A 19,443-nucleotide genomic window follows, 5' to 3' on the forward strand; every position below is an offset into this window, starting at 1 on the left:
GCCCTGAGCCCCTGTCCTGCTCTGTCCCCAGTGGTGTGCTCCCTGCACCCTCCCACAACTCCCCACTGTGAAAGCCTCAGGCAGGTCAGCTGGTTCCGCAGGGAAGAGTTCCAGTGGGGCGGCGGCCAGTTTCTTTGGGTGGCTCAAGGTGATTTCAGCCTTCCAGGAGGCCTGGGGTGGAAGCAAAGGACGGCTGGGTGCCGCGGGGGCAGCGCCTCCTGTTGGCCGCGGTGAAGGTGAGTTTTGTGGAGTCATGGTGCACACAGTTCCCTCTGGTTTCAGTCTGGGATTCAAGAAGCACCTGCTGAGTATCTGTGCCAAGCACTCACATGGGTTCCACATAGCACGGGGCTCACTGGGTGAGACCGGGGTGCTGGGTTCAAATCTCCCCTCTGCCTTTGTTATAGGGGGAGAGGAATAGTTCTTTCCTTTGCCCGGGGAAGGGCGGATGGAGATGATAGCTGCTGAGGGCTGAGCTCAGCACCTTGCAAAGTAGTGGGCACTCTGCAAATGTTTGCTGGCCTTCCTGGAGCATGGACTGTGTGGTCCCCATTCCACAGAGGAAAGAACCCGAGGGAGAAACCCACCCAGGGGCTCGAGGCTGGTGGGTTGAACCACATCTTTCTGGCTGAATGCAAAGCTCACGCTGCCTGCAGGGCCCCAAACTGCCCCCGATTGCTGCAGCATCTTCTCCCTTGGGTTTTTCTTCTGCCTCCCAGGCCAGCCAAAGATGAGACCCTCTCCTGCAGCCTGTGTTGAGAGCTTCCTGAGCCAGAAGCCAGTTAGCGCGAGGGCTGGGCCGCCCAGTGAGTGTATCTTCCATCTCCTCCCTGCTGACCTGCCAGCTGGGGCCCAGCTGCCGGGGTTAGACTGCTGCCCCCGGCCTCCTCCCAGCCGCGGCATCCCTCTGTATCCAAAGCAAACGGATCAGGTGCCCTGTGTTCCCTGAGGGGTTTCCTCTCTTGGCCTCGCTAATGGCCCAGCTGACAATGGGAGCCTTGTGCTGGGGCCGGAGAGGCTGGAGAGGGAGTCTCTGTCTCCAGCTGAGGGCCAGGGGGGCCCAGATGCCCCGTCTTGCATCTGCTGCTTGATGGACCACAGAGCAGGGAAGCAAAACCTCAAGTAGGGTGAGCGCTGTGACCCTTGGGGAAGCCCGTCTCTGACCGCCTCTCTGTCCCAGGCCATGGAGAGCAAGCTGCTCATCGGGGGCAGGAACATCATGGATCACACCAACGAGCAGCAGAAGATGCTGGAACTCAAGAGGCAGGAGATTGCCGAGCAGGTAGGGCTGCCAGGGCTCAGGTCCCCTCGTCGCCACACAGTCGTGTCTGGGGGCTGAAGGGCGGGAAGCTGTCATGGACTTGGGGCCCCTGAAACGCCAGGGCTGAGAATCTCAGCTGTGCCTCTCTGGATCCCGTGGGGGCACTGCCCTCCATGATGCTGCCAGCCTGCACAGAGCACCTGGGACCAATCCCAGGGCCTTCCACAAAGATGTGAATCTTGCCGACTGCGAGATTCTTTCATAAATCGTCAAGAACCTGTTCATTGGTTACCAACGAGCCGTGCAATCACACGAGGAGAGGGTGAGGCAGCTTGGAAGCCGGTGTGGTGGGCATCCGTCTGTGTGCCTGCTGCCCCTGGAGGGTGCCAGCCCTCAGGGCTGGGGTCTCTCCGTCCACACAAGGAGGTTCCAAGGGGCTCCACTTATGCCTGGGGAGCGGTAGACGTGGGCACAAGATGCCTGCTTCTCCCCCTTGGCATCTGACGCCGCGTCTCCTGGAAGGCAGAGCAAGCTGGTCCCCTGGGCTCCGTGCCGCCCAGTGAGCCCGCTGCTCTGCCTTGGCCTAGAAACGCCGAGAACGGGAGATGCAGCAGGAGATGCTGCTCCGAGACGAGGAGACCATGGAGCTCCGGGGCACCTACACGTCCCTGCAGCAGGAGGTGGAGGCCAAGACCAAGAAGCTCAAGAAGGTGAGAGGCAGCGGCAGGGTGCCGGCAGGGCGGCTGGCCCCGGGAGCCACCTCCCCAGTCTGCCCGTCACACTGCCTACACTGCTGGTGCTTGCCAGGGAGGGAGGAGTCCCTCCCATGTGGCCTGGGATAGAGCCCCTGGCCAGGGCTGGGGGTTCATGGGTCAGGAGCTGTCACTGCCGCTCCCCGGAGTTGCCGTCCTCACCATCCTGCGTAACCCCACCCCCACCCCCACCCCCCGGTGTCGCCAGGGTGTAGGAGACCTGGGTGTGGAGACCCATGCAGGGTGTGCTCAGGGAGGGAGCACGAGCCCCCGTGATGGGGCATGGCACAGGGATCTGCTCACAGACCCGGCCCAGGCTGCAGCAGGGACAATGCGTACCTGGGATTCTGGGAAGAACCTGGGGAGCCCTCAAGGCTGCAGATGTGGATGGCCCAGAGCCAACCAGGGCCCAGCACGGTGGGTCGGCTGTGGAGCGGGAGGCCAGTGCTGCCGTCACGCCCACCGTGCAGAGCACCTGGAGAGGCAGGAGCGGCACGTCCCCTTCCCACCTCACTCGGGACCTCCGTCTGGGAGCCCAGGTCTCCAAGTGAGGCCCAGGTCCCAGTTCCTGCTCTTTGCACAAGTCAGCCAGATCTTGGCCAAATCTAAGCCTCAGCTTCCTCATCTGTAAAAAAGGTCAGACCCAAAGTTCCCTTCAGTCTGAGCATCTCTGGTGCGGATGGCAGGTCGGGGCCACCGGCTCAGTGAAGGGGCACAGGGCAGCCCTCTGAGTGGCCGGGCCAGATTCCCAGTGGGTGGGGCAGCAGCGGGCAGCTCGGGCCGGGCTCCCCAGCGTCCTCAGGGCCCAGCCTGTGGACCGGAGCTTCTTTGCAGCCCCGAGCAGCCTCTGAGCTGCCTGTGTCCCCACCCAGCTCTACGCCAAGCTGCAGGCGGTGAAGGCGGAGATCCAGGACCAGCACGACGAGTACATCCGCGTGCGGCAGGACCTGGAGGAGGCGCAGAACGAGCAGACCCGGGAACTGAAGCTCAAGTAGGGGCCCCCGCTGCTCCCCACTGCTCTGGGTCCCCTGCCAGATGCTTCTTTTTCCCGGAGGCCCCCTTCTGACGGTGCCCTCACGCCCAGGTCCATGTGGAAGGAGTGAGGTGTGCCTGAGAGACAGGGACAGGCCCACCTCTGCAGCTTCCGCCATCTCTGCTGTCTGCATCTGATGAGCCCCAGTGCATGCTGGGTGCTGGCCCCACCCTTCAACCTTTGCATTCAGTGTGTTTTTTAAGACTGTAAGGACCCCTTCCCCCAGCTCTTTTGGTTTCCCACCTTCACCGCTCCTTGCTCTGACCCTTCAGCCCCCAGGCCCTAGGCAGCCTTGCACTGCCGTCTGCATCCCCACCTCTGTCCCGCCTGCAGGTACCTGATCATCGAGAATTTCATCCCCCCCGAGGAGAAGAACAAGATCATGAACCGCCTTTTCCTGGACTGCGAGGAGGAGCAGTGGAAGTTCCAGCCGCTGGTGCCAGCTGGAGCGTGAGTCCCCTACCTGGTGTCCACCCAGGGCTTGGCAGGCTTGGCCTGGGGCTGCTCAGGGGCCTGAGGCCCAGCCTGCAGAGAGACAGGTGTTGTGTGGCAGGGGGAAGAGCTAGGGAGGACGCAGCTGGAGGACGCTTGGGACCCAGTGTGCAGGGATCTCCATGCAGGAGGGGTGTTCTGTAAAAAGAAATGAGATGCACTGGCCTGGGGTGCAGGTGCCAAACACAGCAACTGTAGCTAGCATGTACCGAGCCCTACTGTGTGTCAGGTACTGCATGAGATCCTGCAGACGGCTCGCAGTCCAGTGGGAATACAGAGAAGTAACTGGATCGTGACATGGCAGAGGTGCCATGCAGCCTCTCCAGCCGGTTTCAGCTGGGTGAGTCAGCATTTCCACCTGTTTCCGCGTCCTAGCGCTGATGGGCAGCTGCGTCCATTGGCTGGGTGTGCAGTGCCCTCTGCTGGTGGCCTTGAATAGCAAGCCAATAGGCTATTCAAGCCCAGCGGAGGTACTGCCTCCCCCAGCTGAGCCACTGTCCGCTTCAGAGGCTGGACAGCAAGGCGCTTCTGGAAGATGCTTCGCTCTCCCTATCCTAGGACTGCCAAGCTAGGGCACAAGTCCCCAAATCTGGGATGGGAAGCTGGCAAGAGGTCTGGAGCTTCTCATGGGAGCACTGGATGCCTGCTTAATCCAGTTCCTGAAAGGCTGAGCCACCGTGACCCTGCACAGGTGTGTAAGGGCCAAGTCCACCGGTAGAGGACTTTCCACTGCTGTCATCTTGGACTCAAACCCGCCTTCCTAACCAAAGCAGGGACTCAGCCGTACGCCGTGTGCTGCAGAGCTCCTCACCCTGGCCACAGCCAGAACTGCCCGTGAGGCGGGGCTACAGACAGCCTCACTTGCAGGCTCTTGCTACATCTCAGGGCTCATGGTTTGTGGTTTCCTCCTGCTCAAGGCGTCCAGGTGACTGCCGCGAGGCCAGGCTTCGACCCCACTGCTGCAGTGCGGCTTGCTAGAGGCGGATGCTGGTGGGGTTTCTGCTCTGTTGGTTATCTGGTGCTCATGCAAGTGCCTGGCTTGCAAGCTTGCAGGTGGGGGAAATTTTTTTACATTGGTTGTAGTCATGCCATCAGTATGCTGAGTGTCAGATGGGGTGAGAGGCGAGGCTGTAAGGTGACTTTTTTTTTAAGATTGATTTTTATTTATTTGGAAGACAAAGTGAGAGAGAGAAAGAGAGAGGAGAAAATCTTCATGCACTGGTTCACTCCTCAAATGGTCTGAATAGCTAAAGCTGGGCCAGACTGAAACCAGGAGCCAAGAGCTTTATCCGGGTCTCCCACATGAGTGGCAGAGGCCCAAGTATTTGGACCTCCCCTCCACTGCTTTCCCAGGCACAATAGCAGGGAGCTGAATCAGAAGGAGCAGCTGGGACTTGAACTCATGCCTATGTGAGATGCTGGCATCACAGGTGGTGGCTTAGCCCAGTGCCACAACTCTGGCCCAACATTCTTTTTTTTTTTTTTTTAACATTTTAATTTGAAACGTAAGAATAATACAAAGAGGGGCCAGAATTGTGGTGCAGTAGGTTAAGCCACTGCTTGTGATGCAGGCAGTCCATATTATGGTACTGGCTGCTCTGCTTCTGATCCCTTTCCTTGCTAATACCCATGGGAAAGCAATAGTGTACTTAGGCCCTGCCACCCAGATGGCATTCCTGGCTCCTGACTTCAGCCTGGCTTAGATGTGGCTGTTGAGGCCATTTGAGAAGTGAACTAGCAGGTGGACTCTCTCTCTCTCTCTCTCAAATAATTAAATCTTAAAAAAAAAAGTTCTGGGGCTTGTGTGGCTCAGCTGGTGTGGCTGTCACCTGGCATGTGTGCTTCCCATATGAGTACTGCTTTGAGTTTTGACAGCTCCACTTCTGACCCAGCTTCCTGCTAATGCACCTGGGAAAGCAGTGGAAGATGGTCCAAGTGCTTGGGTCCCTGCTACCCATGCGGGAGACCCAGAAGAAGCTCCTGGCTCCTGGCTTTGGCCTGGCCCAGCCCCAGCTATTGTGGCCATTTGGGGAGTGAACCAGCAAATGGAAGCTATCTCTTCCTCTCTCTCTCTCTCTCTCTGTTTCCCCCTCTCCGTATAACTCTGCCTTTCAAAGTAAACAAATGAATAAATCTTAAAAAAAAAAAAAGAATAGTACAAAGAATTTCTTTGAGCCCTTCATCAAATTGTTAACACTTTTGCAACATTATTAATTCTTCCCTTACTGCCCCCCCCCCCATCATTTGGCGTTGAGTTGTGGACAGCCTGGCCCCTTGCCTGCATTTCCTGAGAATGAGGACGCTCTTTTAGGTCACTACAGTGCAATAATCCACTTCAGGGGATGGGGATTCTAGAATAACATAGTGCAAGTTTACTTTTAATTTTTGTCTGTTCCCCAACAATGTCCTTTGTGATAATCCCCTCTTCCCCATTGTCGTGTTTCTTCATGCCTCTTTTTTTTTTCTTTTAAGTTTTATTTATTTATTTGAAAGGCAGAGTTAGAGAGAGAGAGAGAGAGAGAGAGAGAGAATGATCTTCCATCTGCTGGTTCACTCCCCAAATGGCTGGAACATCCAGGGCTGGGCCGTACTGGAGCCAGGAGCCAGGAGCTTCATCTGGGGCTCCCATGTGGATGCAGTGGGCCCGAGCACTTGGGCTATTGCTGCTGCTTTGGCAAGCAGATTAGCAGGGAGCTGGATTGGAAATGAAGCAGCCAGGACACAAATCAGCACCCATGTGCGATGCCAGCACTGCAGATGGTGGCTTTACCCACTATGCCGCAACACTGGCCCCAGAGAAGGGGCGTCGATTTGAGATTCGCAGTTATGTGCTCTCTGGAAGAGTTTCTTCCTTTCTCAGAAGGAAGTCCCTGCAGTTCTAACTGCATCAGTCACATGATCCAGACTTTAAGCCTGGTGCAGGCTTTGGCTGGAGTGAAGATGAGCTTTCTGCTTCATGACCGTGAACTTCCATGTCGCTCCCCCATTCGCGGAGGAACGACACCACACCCTGCGCTGTTCTTTTTGCCCGGCCCTCCCCGGGTTAGCTGCCAGTTCCCCTACTCGCGGAGGAACGACGCCGTCCCGGGTTAGCTGCCGGCCCCCCGCCTCCGCGGAGGGGCGGCACACCGCAGGCCGGCTCTCTCAGGGGCTGCTCAGATGTTCCTCAGATGTTGCCCAGTGCATGCTATCTCTCTCCTCCTTTATAGTCCTCTTCTACCAATCCATGCTCTGCTGCCCACACGCCGAGCACACTGCTCTCCTCCAATCAGGAGCAGGATCGGCTTCTGCAGTTTATCAGTCGAATTGGCGAGGCAGCTGCGTGGAAGTTGTTTGCTCTCTCTCAGCGCCATGTTGTGGGAGAGCAGATGCATAGAATAAGTCCTAATTCCAGTAACTTAGTCTAGTCTCAGTTGCTCCCCACACTTCCACACTTAAGAAAAAACAAAAAGGCTGTTTGTTTATTTGAGAGGCAGAGAGTGTAAGGGAGCTCTCATCTGCTGGTTCACTCCCCAGATGCCTACAGCAGCCAGGGCTGGGCCAACGCTGGGAGCAGGGATGCCATCCAGTCTCCCGTGGGGGTGGCAGCAGCCCGTTTACTTGAGCCATCCCTGCCGCCCCCAGAGTCGGTATTAGCAGGAGGCTGGAGTCAGGAGCTGGAGCTGCGCATCCAACCCTGATTCTGTGACGTGGGATGCAGTCATCTAAGCCACGAGGCTGAATGCCCCTCTCATGAGCTGCCCTTCTTTATGTTTTCTTAAAGTTGGGGGAGGTGTTGAGTGCAGCATCCGGGTACCTGGCTGTCCAAGTCCCTGGGGTCAATGTTGTAGGAGGGAGCAGATGAAGGCTCGAGTATTTGGGTCCCTGCCACCTTTGTGGAGACCTGGATTGGGATCTGGGCTTTTGGGCAGATCTCTACTTCAGGTCTGCATTTGAGGAGTGAACCAGCAGACGGAAGATCTCTTTCTGCCTCTCTCTGTCTCTGTATCTCTGTCTCTATGTCTATCAAACAAAATAAGAACAATTTTAAAATAAAAATAAATATTTTTTAAATTTCTCATAACTCTTCGTTAAGTTGCAGAAGTAATATGTTTTTGGCCGGCGCCGTGGCTTAATAGGCTAATCCTCTGCCTGCGGCGCCAGCACGCCAGGGTCTAGTCCCGGTCGGGGCGCCGGATTCTGTCCCGGTTGCCCCTCTTCCAGGCCAGATCTCTGCTGTGGCCCGGGAGTGCAGTGGAGGATGGCCCAAGTCCTTGGGCCCTGCACCCCATGGGAGACCAGGAGAAGCACCTGGCTCCTGCCTTTGGATCAGCGCGGTACGCTGGCCGCGGCCGCCATTGGAGGGTAAACCAATGGCAAAAAGGAAGACCTTTCTCTCTGTCTCTTGCTCTCACTGTCCACTCTGCCTGTTCAAAAAAATATATATATATATATGTTTTTGTTAAGGGAAATTTAGATAGGCATTGAAAGAATGAAAATATGTCCATTTAGTGGTGATGTCTGCGAACATTTGAAAATAAACTTTCCATATTTTATGTTTTTTAAGATTTAGTTATGTATTTGAAAGGTATAGTTATAGGCTTTCCTTTCCTTGGCCTTTTGCCATTACGGGACTTGCTACAGCCCTACGCCTCCAGGGTGCGTAGCCTTTGGGCCTCCCGCCCCCATGTTTCCTGGCCTAGATGCTCCTCCATGTGGCTGGTTCCTGGTAGTCAGTATGAACCCAGATTTACCTCTCTCTCTCTTAGATAAAGCCCTCACTCTCCTTTGCATCTTTTGCACTGAATAAAAGCTTAAAAATGTTAAAAAAAAAAAAAAAAAAAAAGAAAGAAAAGAAAGATGGAAAGGTATAGAGACAGAGGGAGACACACAGAGAGAAAGATCTTCCATCTGCTGGTTCACTCCCCAAATGGCTGCAACAGCTAGGGCTGGGTCAAGTCAAAGCCCAGAGTCTGGAACTACATCTGGGTCTCCCACGTGGATGCAGTGGCCCAAGCACTTGGGCCATCTTCCATTGCTTTCCCATGCACATAAGCAGGAAGCGGGATCAGAAGGGGAGCAGCCAGGACTCAAACTGGTGCCTGTATGGGATGCCAGTGCCACAGATGAAGGCCTAACCCACTATAGCACAGTGCCAGCCCCTCCCCCCTTTTAAAGGCTTACTTTATTTATTTGAAAGGCAGAGTTCTGGGGTGAGGGGTCGGGGGAGAGCTAGAGATGGGGAGATTTTCCACCTGCTGGTTCACTCCCCAAATGGCTGCAGTGGGTGGGTCAGGGCTGGGCCAAGCCAAGGCCAGGAGCTTTATCCAGGTCTTCTACATGGGTGCAGGGGTCCAAGCACTTGGGCCATCTTCCACTGCTTTCCTGGGTGCATTAGCAGAGAGCTGGATCAGAAGCTGAACACTCGAACTGGCACCCATATGGGGAACTGGCACCCCTATGGGATACTGGGGCTGCCAACGGTGGTTTAACCTTTTGCACAAAACGACTCTGGCCCCCAAACTTGCTATTTTTTTTTAAGTTTTATTTATTTATTTGAAAGTCAGAGTTACACAGAGAGAAGAAGAGGCAGAGGGAGAGGGAGAGGGAGAGAGGTCTTTATCCACTGGTTCAGTCCCCAAATGGCCGCAACGGCTGGAGCTGCGCCGATCTGAAGCCAGGAGCCAGGAGATTCTTCCGAATCTCCCATGTGGGTACAGGGGCCCAAGGACTTGGGCCATCTTCTACTGCTTTCCCAGGCCATAGCAGAGAGCTGGATCAGAAGTGGAGCAGCCAGAACTAGAACCAGCGTCCATATGGAATGCTGGCCCCGCAGGCGGAGGATTAACCTGCACCACAGCACTGGCCACAAGGAATATATATTTTATACAGAAAATATTCAAAATATATCTATCTGCATAAGGGTAAAAGACTAAGGCAGTTATGCACATAGTATTCTCCACTGAATACAAATTATATGAACAGTTAAAACCAATTGTTCTAAAAAGAACTCCAAGAAAGAAATTACTTAGAAAAAATATTTAAGAAATAGCAAATAATACTGAGATTTTTTTCCTTTTCTTTTCTTTCTTTCTTTTTTTTTCTTTCTTTCTTTTTTTTTTTTTTTTTTTTTTTTTTTTTTTTGGTCACTGTCCAGTTTGCAATGTCTGGTGGCTGCAGTATTTAATATTTATTTCAGAACTTAAACAAAAAAAATTAACACAAACACAAAAGACAATAAAAATGGACCCAGGAATTTTTTTATATGAAACAGGTTTTTTAAATTACTTTTTCAAATGCAGTGGTGGTTAGAATAAAGTAAAAAAACAATTCCGTCATAATTGCAATCCCAGTTGTGACTGTGACCCAGCAGAGGGAGCCGGGCAGGGCAGCCTGGCGGGCCAGGGACCTCCCGAGCATCTGCCCCACGTCGCGCTCTGGCGGTCGGGACTTCCAGCTGGACTTCTGGAGCTCAGCTCTCCTCATCCAGGGCTCCCTGCCGTGGAACGAGCCCCCCAGTCCCCAGAGGAAAGGCTCCCACCCTCCGCCACGTAACCTAATCAGGGCTGGGAAACAGAGAAGCACTTTCTCTCCAAAGCATATTTAACTAATCAGGGCATTGTCGCGTCCGCTGCACGCGGGGGCTGGAACACGCCGCTCGGCTGTGGCCTGTGGTGTTCTCGGTTTGGGAACACGGAGCCCTGCTCAGCGTGAGAGGAAAACTCATTGTCCGACAGAAACTACCTAAGGTCACGCTGTCCCTGGAGCAAGCTTTTGCTGGAAAAACATTTTGCCGCCTCCTCCTCAGGCGACAGGCAGCTCCCCCCACGTTCTCCCCCAGCCTCCTCTAGAACAAGGGGTCATTGTCAGCCGTGCGGACGCCTCGTGCTCTCGCGCTGGCTTCTCCACCATCGCTCTGCAGCCATGGGGGAAGACAGAAGAAGTCCAGGTGATTGCCTGCCGCCCCCCCACCCCAGTCTTGTGTTAAAGTGACCGTGACCGTGCAAAAAACATTTTTGCAACCAGCTGGAGCAGTGACTGCTTTACAAATATGACCTGGATTTCCTTTGTCCTCGTGTTTATACAAAATTGTCTTCTAAGGGTAAGATGTCTGAGCGTGTCCCTAGCCCTCTGCTTACAGTTCACAGTGTTCCGTTGGAACTGTAGCCCTCTGGCCTCAGCCACCCCAACACCTGCAGTTCTTTTCAAAATATCAGCCAAAGGGAGAGACTGGGTTTAGGGCTTAGATCACGCTCAATTCTAGTCGCTGCTCTGCCGCTTACACAAGGCCTTCACCTCTGGGAAGGTGAAGCGGGGAGAATAACATGTATCTCGTAGGATTGTTGAGGTTGAAATGAAGTCCTGTAGCCTGCCAGTCTGCACCTGTCCTAGAGGGCGAGTCCTTTGCTCTAAGAAGAAGAGGAAGTAGAGCCGGTTTCATCTCTCGGGAACACTCTTAGCTCCCCGTTGAGCCCCTGGATTTATTGTTATTGAGAGGGAGAAAGAAAGAAAACGCCCATCCTGTGGTTCACTCACCAAATGCCTGCAATGCCTGGGGCTGGGCTAGGCCGAAAGCAGGAGCCAGGAACTCAGCCCAGGTCTCCCTCGTGGGTGCAGGAGAAACAACTCATTGAGCCACTGCTGCTGCCTCCCAGGGTCTGAAGGAGCAGGAAACTGCAGTCTGGCACCCATGGAGCTGGGACTCAACCCAGGTACTCCAGTGTGGGAGACCGCTGAAGACCAGCGTCTTGGCCAGCGCCACGGCTCACTAGGCTAATCCTCCGCCTGCGGCGCCGACACCCCAGGTTCTAGTCCTGGTTGGGGCGCCAGATTCTGTCCCGGTTGCTCCTCTTCCAGTCCAGCTCTCTGCTGTGGCCCGGGAGTGCAGTGGAGGATGGCCCAAGTGCTTGGGCCCTGCACCCGCATGGGAGACCAGAGGAAGCACCTGGCTCCTGGCTTCGGATCAGCGCAGCGCGCTGGCCGTGGCAGCCATTTGTGGGGTGAACCAATGGAAGGAAGACCTTTCTCTGTCTCTCTCTCTCACTAACTCTGCCTGTAAAAACAAACAAACAAAAACAGCTTCTTAACCGCTAGACCGAACACCTGCCTGAGTCCCCGGGTTTCTGCTCAGGCCTGTGAGAATTGAAACAGGGAGACGGGGAGAAGGGGCAGCCCTCGCAGGCTGGGGTGGGGCAGCGTGACAGAGAAATGAGCAGAGGGAGACCACACAGAGATGAGTCTGGTTGGCCACGTTGGCTGCCTTGAAGGACCTGGAAGGAAACACCCAGCGGTGTTGGGTGCCTGTATTCAGAACAGGGGAGGGAAGAGGGTGATCAGACCGGGCCAGCAGTGGGAATAATGGCGTCAGCCTCTGGGATGGAGCCAAGAGATGGTTTCTTTCTTTTATTTTTTTAGTATCAAGGGAAGAAAACAAGATGATAGCAGCCAATTGTGGAGGGAGGGTCCTGGGAGAGAGCACTCACGGGATCTACCAAGCACGTGACTGCTGTGGCTGGTGTGGGGCGGGGCGGTGGGTGGCTGCAGAGCCAGGCCACGGCTCTGGGCTGCTGGCCACAGCCTGCGCACCACAGAGGGAGCAGTCACAGCGGGCCTGGGGCAGCAGAGGGAGCAGACGGGGAGGTCAGTGTCCCAGTTACAGACTCCCTTCCCCCAGCCCCTTTCCCGCACACCACCCAGAATAGCCCTGGCACCTTCACCGGGTCAGGCTGCCAACTCACGCTGATCCTCTGCTCAGCGCTCCCTGTCCTGCCTGCAGAGCCTGCACTGTCAGAGGCGCACTGTGGCGCTCCTGAGAGGCAGCCCACTGCCATCCAGAGGGTCCTTGGGAGGGTTCGGATTCCCGCTGCTCTCCCACCTTTCTGAGCCACAGGCTCCTTGTGGACTCCGCCCGCACCCTGGGGGGTTGCCCTGAAGCTCAGGTGCACTGCCGGGCAGCTGCTGACAGTGACCAGTTGTTTCTGTCCTCACTTCCCCCTCCCCTGGTTTTCAGTGGCCTGTGTCGCAGGCCGTCTTCTTGCCACCGCTGTGGCTGCCTGTCCCCATGTGCACCGACCCTCATGCAGCAACAAAGTGGCCTTGTCTGTCCTGGTTTTCATCTGTACAGAGGGTCTGCAAGGACCCCTGGGCGGGGGCACCTCCCTTGTACGTGGGTGATAAAGGGAGCCCCCAGTGTTGCTGCCCGCCCCTCCCCACGGCACAGCGTGTTCTCCTCTGCGGGACACAGTGTCCTGTCCCCGAGTTGCTCCGCCTGCCTCGTCCCCTCCTCTGCCTCCCAGTGCGCGCCTTTGGACTCTTCCCGTTGCTCGTTTTGTTGGTGTCCCTATTGGAAATTAGCAAGAACTGAGAACAAATACTCGTCGCAGCTGCCCGTGGTGAGCCCTCGCGGCTGTGTGCTGAGTGCTTGTCTCAGCAGTCCTCAGGGTGGGGATGGCACAGCTGCAGCTCCGAGACAGAAAAGCCACTTCTCAAGGTGACAGAGCTTCTGGGCCAGGGCCGCCATTCAAACCTGGGTCAGTCTTATTCTCAAACCTGTGCCGCTTTATTTTGAAAAATGGAAATAGCTTCGTTTTCCTTCCTCTCCCTCCGGTGTTTTTGTTTTTGTTTTGTAATAAAAAAATCAGATATCACAGTCATCAAGTTGCTAAAAGTAAAAAGTCTGACGCGCTGTGAGTTTCCTAGGATATGAAGCAGTGGAGACGTTTCCAGGTACAACCCTTGAAAAGCAATTTGGCGACATCTGGTGCAGCTGGAAATGCGCATGCCCTGTAATGCAACACTGCGTTCCTGGTCAATTCTGCAGGAAAATGGTGGCTGTGTACACGAAAATACCTGTACAGGAATGTCCAAGTTATCGCAGCAGCACTGTGTTTTATAGCCAAAAAAAAAAAAAAGGAGGAAAAAGAGAACAGTCAACCTATATGCCTATCTTTTTTTTTTTTAAGATTTATTTATTTATTTGCAAGTCAGAGTTACAGAGAGAGGAGAGGCAGAGGGAGAGAGAGAGGTCTTCATCCGAGGGTTCAGTCCCCGGTTGGCTGCAACGGCTGGAGCTGCACCAATCCGAAGCCAGGAGCCAGGAGCTGCTTCTGGGTCTCCCACAAGGGTGCAGGGGCCCAAGGACTTGGGCCATCTTCTACTGCTTTCCCAGGCCATAGCAGAGAGCTGGATCGGAAGAGGAGCAGCCAGGACTAGAACCAGTGCCCATATGGGATGCCGGCACTTCAGTCCAGGGCGTTAACCCACTGCGCCACAGTGCCGGTCCCTATATGCCTATCTTTTTTAAAAAAAAATTTTTTTAAAGGATTTATCTATTTGAAAGAGTTACAGAGAAAGAGACAGATCTTCCATCCACTGGTTCATTCCCCAAATTAGCGCAACCTCTAGAGCTGGGCTAATCTGAAGCCAGGAGCCAGGAACTTATTCCAGGTCTCCCATAGGAGTACATGGGCCCAAGTACCTGGGCCATCTTCTGCCACCTTCCCAAGTGCATTTGCAGGGAGCTGGATCGGAAGCAGAGAAGCCAGGACTCAAACTGGTGCCCATATGGGATGCTGGTGCTGCAGGTGACAGCTTAACCCACTGTGCCACAGCGCCAGCCCCAGATGTAGGAGAATATGTAAGTACACATGGATTTCAGAGACTTTTGCACCAAATTAAACTTACCTTTTCTTTCTATTTTCTTCAGACTTTTATTAATTTATTTATGAGAGAGAGAGAGAGCTCCCATCTGCTGGTTACTACTCAAATGCTACAATGGCTGAGGATGGGCCAGAGCCAAAGCAGGGGGCCAGGAGCATAACCCAGGTCTCCCACATGAGTGGCAGGAGCCCAAATACTTGAGCCATTACCTGCCGCCTCTCAGGGTGCACATTGGCAGGAAGCTGGGATTTGAAACCAGGCACTCCGGTATGATATGTGGGGGTCTTAACTGTTAGGTCAAATGCGTGCCCCCACACATGGATCGTACAGAACATTCGTGGAAAATGGAATGAAATTATGTTTATTTTGGTGCAAATTTTTTGAAATTAACATATAATTTTTTTCATAACATACAGTGAGCTTTTTGGAATATAGTATGATAGATAAGATTTCCTGATTAGAAAGTAATAAAATGTTATATTGAAACCTTGAAATACTCAATGTAGCAATGCAGTTACACTTGAATAATACAGGGCTACATGGATAAATCTAAAGACTTTGCTGAACACAAAAAGAAAGCAGTTCAGGGAGCAGTACTGTGATGTAGCAGTGCAGTTGCCACTTGCAATGCCAGCATCCCATGTCACAGTGCTGGTTTGAGCCCCAGCTGCTCAACCTCTGATCCAGCTTCCTGCTAATACACTTGGAAAGACAGCAAAAGATGGCCCCCCACGTGGGCCATCCTCCAGAACTTTCCCAGGCACATCAGCAGGGAGCTGGATCGGAAGTGAAGTAGCCAGGACTTGAACTGTCACCCATAAGGGATACTGGCGTTGCAGGTGGTGGCTTAACCTGCTGAGCTACAACACCAGCCCCTATATACATATATTTTTTTAAGATTATTTATTTGAAAGTCAAAGTTAGAGAAGGAGAGGCAGAGAGAGAGAGAGAGAGAGAGAGAGGTCTTCCATCTGCTGGTTCACTCCGCAGTTGGGCACAACGGCCAGAGCTGCCCCAATCCTGGTCTCCCATGCAAGTGCAGGAGCCCAAGGACTTGGGCCCTCTTCCACTGCCTTCCCAGGGCATAGCAGAGAGCTGGATCAGAAGTGGAGCAGCCAGGACTCGAACCTGCGCCCCGATGGGATATCAGCACCACAGGCAGTGGCTTCACCTGTTACGCCACAGCACCAGCCCCTGCCCCTATATTTTATTTCTTTAAAAAAAGATTTGTCATAAGGATAGCAAATGTTAAGATTTTGCAAAACTGGGTGGTAGGTGTGCACGTAAATAGATAGGATTTCCTGCACTTTTCAAATGTTTGAATTGTTTTATTAGATATAAAACTACAAGCATTTCTATTGCAAAAAACCCTCAGTATTACAGAAAGGCATAAAGAAGGTCGGCGCCGCGGCTCACTTGGCTAATCCTCCACCTCCGGCGCCGGCACCCCAGGTTCTAGTCCCGGTCGGGGCCCTGGATTCTGTCCCGGTTGCCCCTCTTCCAGGCCAGCTCTCTGCTGTGGCCAGGGAGTGCAGTGGAGGATGGCCCAAGTGCTTGGGCCCTGCACCCCATGGGAGACCAGGAGAAGCACCTGGCTCCTGCCTTCGGATCGCACAGCTCACCAGCTATAGCGGCCACTTGGGGGGGTGAACCAGCGGAAAAAGAAGACCTTTCTTCTGTCTCTGTCTTTCTATCTAACTCTGCTGTCAAAAGGGGGGGGGGGGCATAAAGAAAATAAAAATCACCCATAATCACACAATAAAAGATAATAGATATTAACTTTTTTGAATACCTAGACTTTTTTCCTAAGCATTCGGAGGTGTACATACGCATTTTTAACAGAAGTTGTGTGTAGAAGATTAGTCTCAATTGTTTCTTCGTTATCTCTGCCCTTCTCCTTTCCTACTTGGCATGATTTGGCTTTCTGTTCGCGGATCTTTTTGTGGTCTCTGTGCAGTTTTAGCTTAGGAATACCGCCTTGCTGGGGTGAACGCCCACATGGACGGTTGTGCCTTGGCCTCTCCTTGCTGCGCCCGCTGAGTGCAGATGACGTATTTCCTCCTGTAAACCTGGACTGCTTTGCAGTCTGTGGCCTTTACGGGCACAACGTGCACTTCACCATCCGTTTGAATAGGCTGGGTTGCACACTGCCGCCCGTCTCAGCCCTCTGGGAAGAGAGGAAGACATATTTTCTGAGAGTGTGGGAAGGAGCGTTGAAAAGCCTTTTTCAGTTCTTGCTCTGGTCAGAAGTCACAAAGAGTTTGAACTTCTTTAAAAAAAAATATTTATTTATTTTATTTTAAAGGCAGAGTTACAGAGAGAGAGAGAGAGAGAGAGAGAGAGAGAGAGAGAGAATCTTCCATCTGTTGGTTCAGCCCCACAAATGGCTGCAATAGCCAGGACTGGGTCAGGGTGAAGCCAGGAGCCAGGAGCTTCTTCCAGGTCTCCCATACGGGTGCAGGGGCCCAAGCACTTGGGCCATTTTCCGTTGCTTTCCCAGACCACAGCAGAGAGCTGGATCAGAGGTGGAGCCGCTGGGACTCCAACCGGCGCCCATATGGAATGCTGGCGCTGCAGGCCAGGGCTTAACCTACTGAGCCACAGCCCCGGCCCCTGAATAATATATTTTTAAATTATTTATTTATTCATTTGAGAGGCAGAGATAAAAAAAAAGAGAGCTCCCATCCATTAGTGTACTCCCCAGATTCCCACACTGGCTAAATCTGGGCTGAGACTGAACCAGGAACTGAGAACTCACCCCAGGCCCTCCACATGCCAGGACCCCAATTATTTGATCAATGTTCGCTGCCTCCCAGGGTCTGCATTAGCAGGAAGCTTTGTCGGGAGTCGGAGCCAGGCATTAAACCCAGGCACTCCCATAGGGAAAGCAGGCTCTTAACCAGCATCTTGACCACCAGACCAAATGCCTACCCCAATACTAATTTACTGTCTCCTACTCGCATACTTGGTTGTTTCTGATTTTTTCCAATTATAAGTAATGCCTCAGTCAACACCCCTACGCATAATATTTTTGTCTTCATCTTTGGTTATTTCCTTTTTTTTTATTTATTTTTATTTTATTTTTGACAGGCAGAGTGGACAGTGAGAGAGAGAGAAAGAGAGAGAGAGAAAGGTCTTCCTTTTTGCCGTTGGTTCACCCTCCAATGGCCGCCGCAGCCGGCACGCTGCGGCCAGCGCATCGTGCTGATCCAAAGCCAGGAGCCAGGTGCTTTTCCTGGTCTCCCATGCGGGTGCAGGGCCCAAGGACTTGGGCCATCCTCCACTGCACTCCCGGGCCATAGCAGAGAGCTGGCCTGGAAGAGGGGCAACCGGGACAGAATCTGGTGCCCCGACCGGGACTAGAACCCAGTGTGCCGGCGCCGCAAGGCGGAGGATTAGCCTGTTGAGCCACGGCGCCGGCCCAATCTTTGGTTATTTCCTTAGGGAAATTCCTAGGAATGGAAATTTGGGTCAAAAAATAAGTACTTTTAAAAAGCCAAACCTGAGTTTTGTTTTATTTTGTTTTTTAGTTTTTTTTTTTTTAATTTATTTATCATTTGAAAGGCAGAGTTACAAAGAGGCAAAGAGAGAGAGAGAGAGAGAGGTCTTCAAAAAATAGGAAAACATTCATTGTGTGTTTCTGATCATATGGAAGAGCGTCAGGTGCATTCCTGGTGGAGAACTGGCTTCAAGCAGGCGTGGATGAGGACTCAACCCTCCATCACTCGTCTGGAAGAATCTCCCACAGACTGGATTTTGGCTATGTAGATTTCTTTAAAAAATAGTATTTATTTATTTATTTGAAAATCAAAGTTGCACAGAGAAAGAAGGAGAGGCAGAGAGAGAGAGAGGTCTTCTATCCACTGGTTCACTCCCCAATTGGCTGCAACGGCCGGAGCTGCGCCAATCTGAAGCCAGGAGCCAGGAGCCTACTTCGGGTCTCCCACACAGGTGCAGGGGCCCAAGCACTTGGGCCATCTTCTACTGCTTTCCCAGGCCATAGCAGAGAGCTGGATCGGAAGTGAAGCAGCCAGTGGGATGTCAGCACTGCAGGTGAATGCCTAACCTACTACTCCACAGAGCCAGCCCCTGGCAAAACCTTTTCAAGGTGTCTGGGGTGGGCATTTGTTGCAACAGTTCCCATGCTGCCTGGGATGCCGCTCCCATACAGGAGTGCCTGGGGTCCAGTCCTCGGCTTCCATTCCAGCTTCCTGCTAATGCACACCCTGGGAGGCAGCAAGTGATGGCTCAAGTACTTGAGTCCCCGCTGCCCACATAGGAGACAGACCTGGGTTGAGTTCTGGGCTCCTGGCTTTGGCCTGGCTCAGCCTCGGCTATTGTAGGCATTTGGGAAGTGAATCAGCAGATGGAAGATAGACTCTCTCTCTCTGCCTTTTAAATAAACATAAAAATTTGTTTTAAAAAGATTTGGATTATATCCATATATCAGTACTACATCCCCCCCCTTTCAAAAATATTTATGTGAAATGCAGAGTAACAGAGCGGGAGATCTTCTATCCACTGTTCACTCCCAAAATGGCTGCAACAACCCGGGCTGGGCCAGGCCAGAGCCAGGAGCCAGGAGCTAGGAATGCCATCTGAGTCTCCCACGTGGGTGCAGGGCCCCAAGCACTTGGGCCATCTTCCACTGCTTTTCTAGGGCACATTCGCAGGGAGCTGGACCGGAAGTGGAGCAGCCAGGACTCAAAGCGCTGCTCCTGTGTGACGTTGTCGTCTCGGGTGGTGGTCTAACCCACCCCAGCAGCCGTGTCTTGAGGTCACATCACCTGCGCTTTCTCTCTCTGACCGCGCCTCTCCCCCGCAGCAGTAGCAGCCAGATGAAGAAGCGGCCAACGTCCGCTGTGGGCTACAAGAGGCCGATCAGCCAGTATGCTCGCGTTGCCATGGCAATGGGGTCCCACCCCAGGTACCGGGTAAGGAACTGGGGAGTAGACGCGGGGTGGGAGGGGATGCCCCCGCCTCTGCCTCCTCCGACTGCCTCCCAGCCCGGCCTGAGCTCCCTGGGTGCCCGCAGAGGGCTCACCAGTGGCGTGGTGTTGGCCTCACAGGCTGAGAACATCATGTTCCTGGAGCTGGACGTGTCCCCGCCAGCCATCTTTGAGATGGAATTCTCCCAAGACCAAGAACAGGACCCTCGCGCGCTTCACATGGAGCGCCTCATGCGGTTGGACAGCTTTCTGGAAAGACCGTCCACGTCCAAAGTCCGAAAGTCCAGATCCTGGTCAGTAGCGGGGCGCTCGGCGCTA

At 53.5% G+C, this 19,443-nt stretch overlaps 1 protein-coding gene across 3 annotated transcripts in view; it reads left to right on the top strand.

The window, feature by feature from the left end:
* The window catches only part of KIF3C (kinesin family member 3C), a 48,907-nt gene that overhangs the window by 21,154 nt on the left and 8,310 nt on the right, over window positions 1-19,443 (top strand). Inside the window, exons 2-7 of one of the 3 annotated variants that reach the window (XM_008254660.5) lie at window positions 1,181-1,282; window positions 1,849-1,971; window positions 2,886-3,004; window positions 3,380-3,496; window positions 19,005-19,110; window positions 19,246-19,418. In XM_008254660.5, coding sequence (XP_008252882.2) covers window positions 1,181-1,282; window positions 1,849-1,971; window positions 2,886-3,004; window positions 3,380-3,496; window positions 19,005-19,110; window positions 19,246-19,418 — 740 coding nt within the window. Of the gene's footprint in view, window positions 1-1,180; window positions 1,283-1,848; window positions 1,972-2,885; window positions 3,005-3,379; window positions 3,497-3,767; window positions 8,371-19,001; window positions 19,111-19,245; window positions 19,419-19,443 lie in introns of those variants that run through there. The other 2 variants (XM_002709977.6, XM_051843125.3) reach the window with 2 other exon arrangements.

Source organism: Oryctolagus cuniculus, chromosome 2, assembly GCF_051225735.1.
Source record: "Oryctolagus cuniculus isolate XC-2025 breed Fujian yellow rabbit chromosome 2, ASM5122573v1, whole genome shotgun sequence".
Lineage (NCBI taxonomy): Eukaryota > Metazoa > Chordata > Mammalia > Lagomorpha > Leporidae > Oryctolagus > Oryctolagus cuniculus.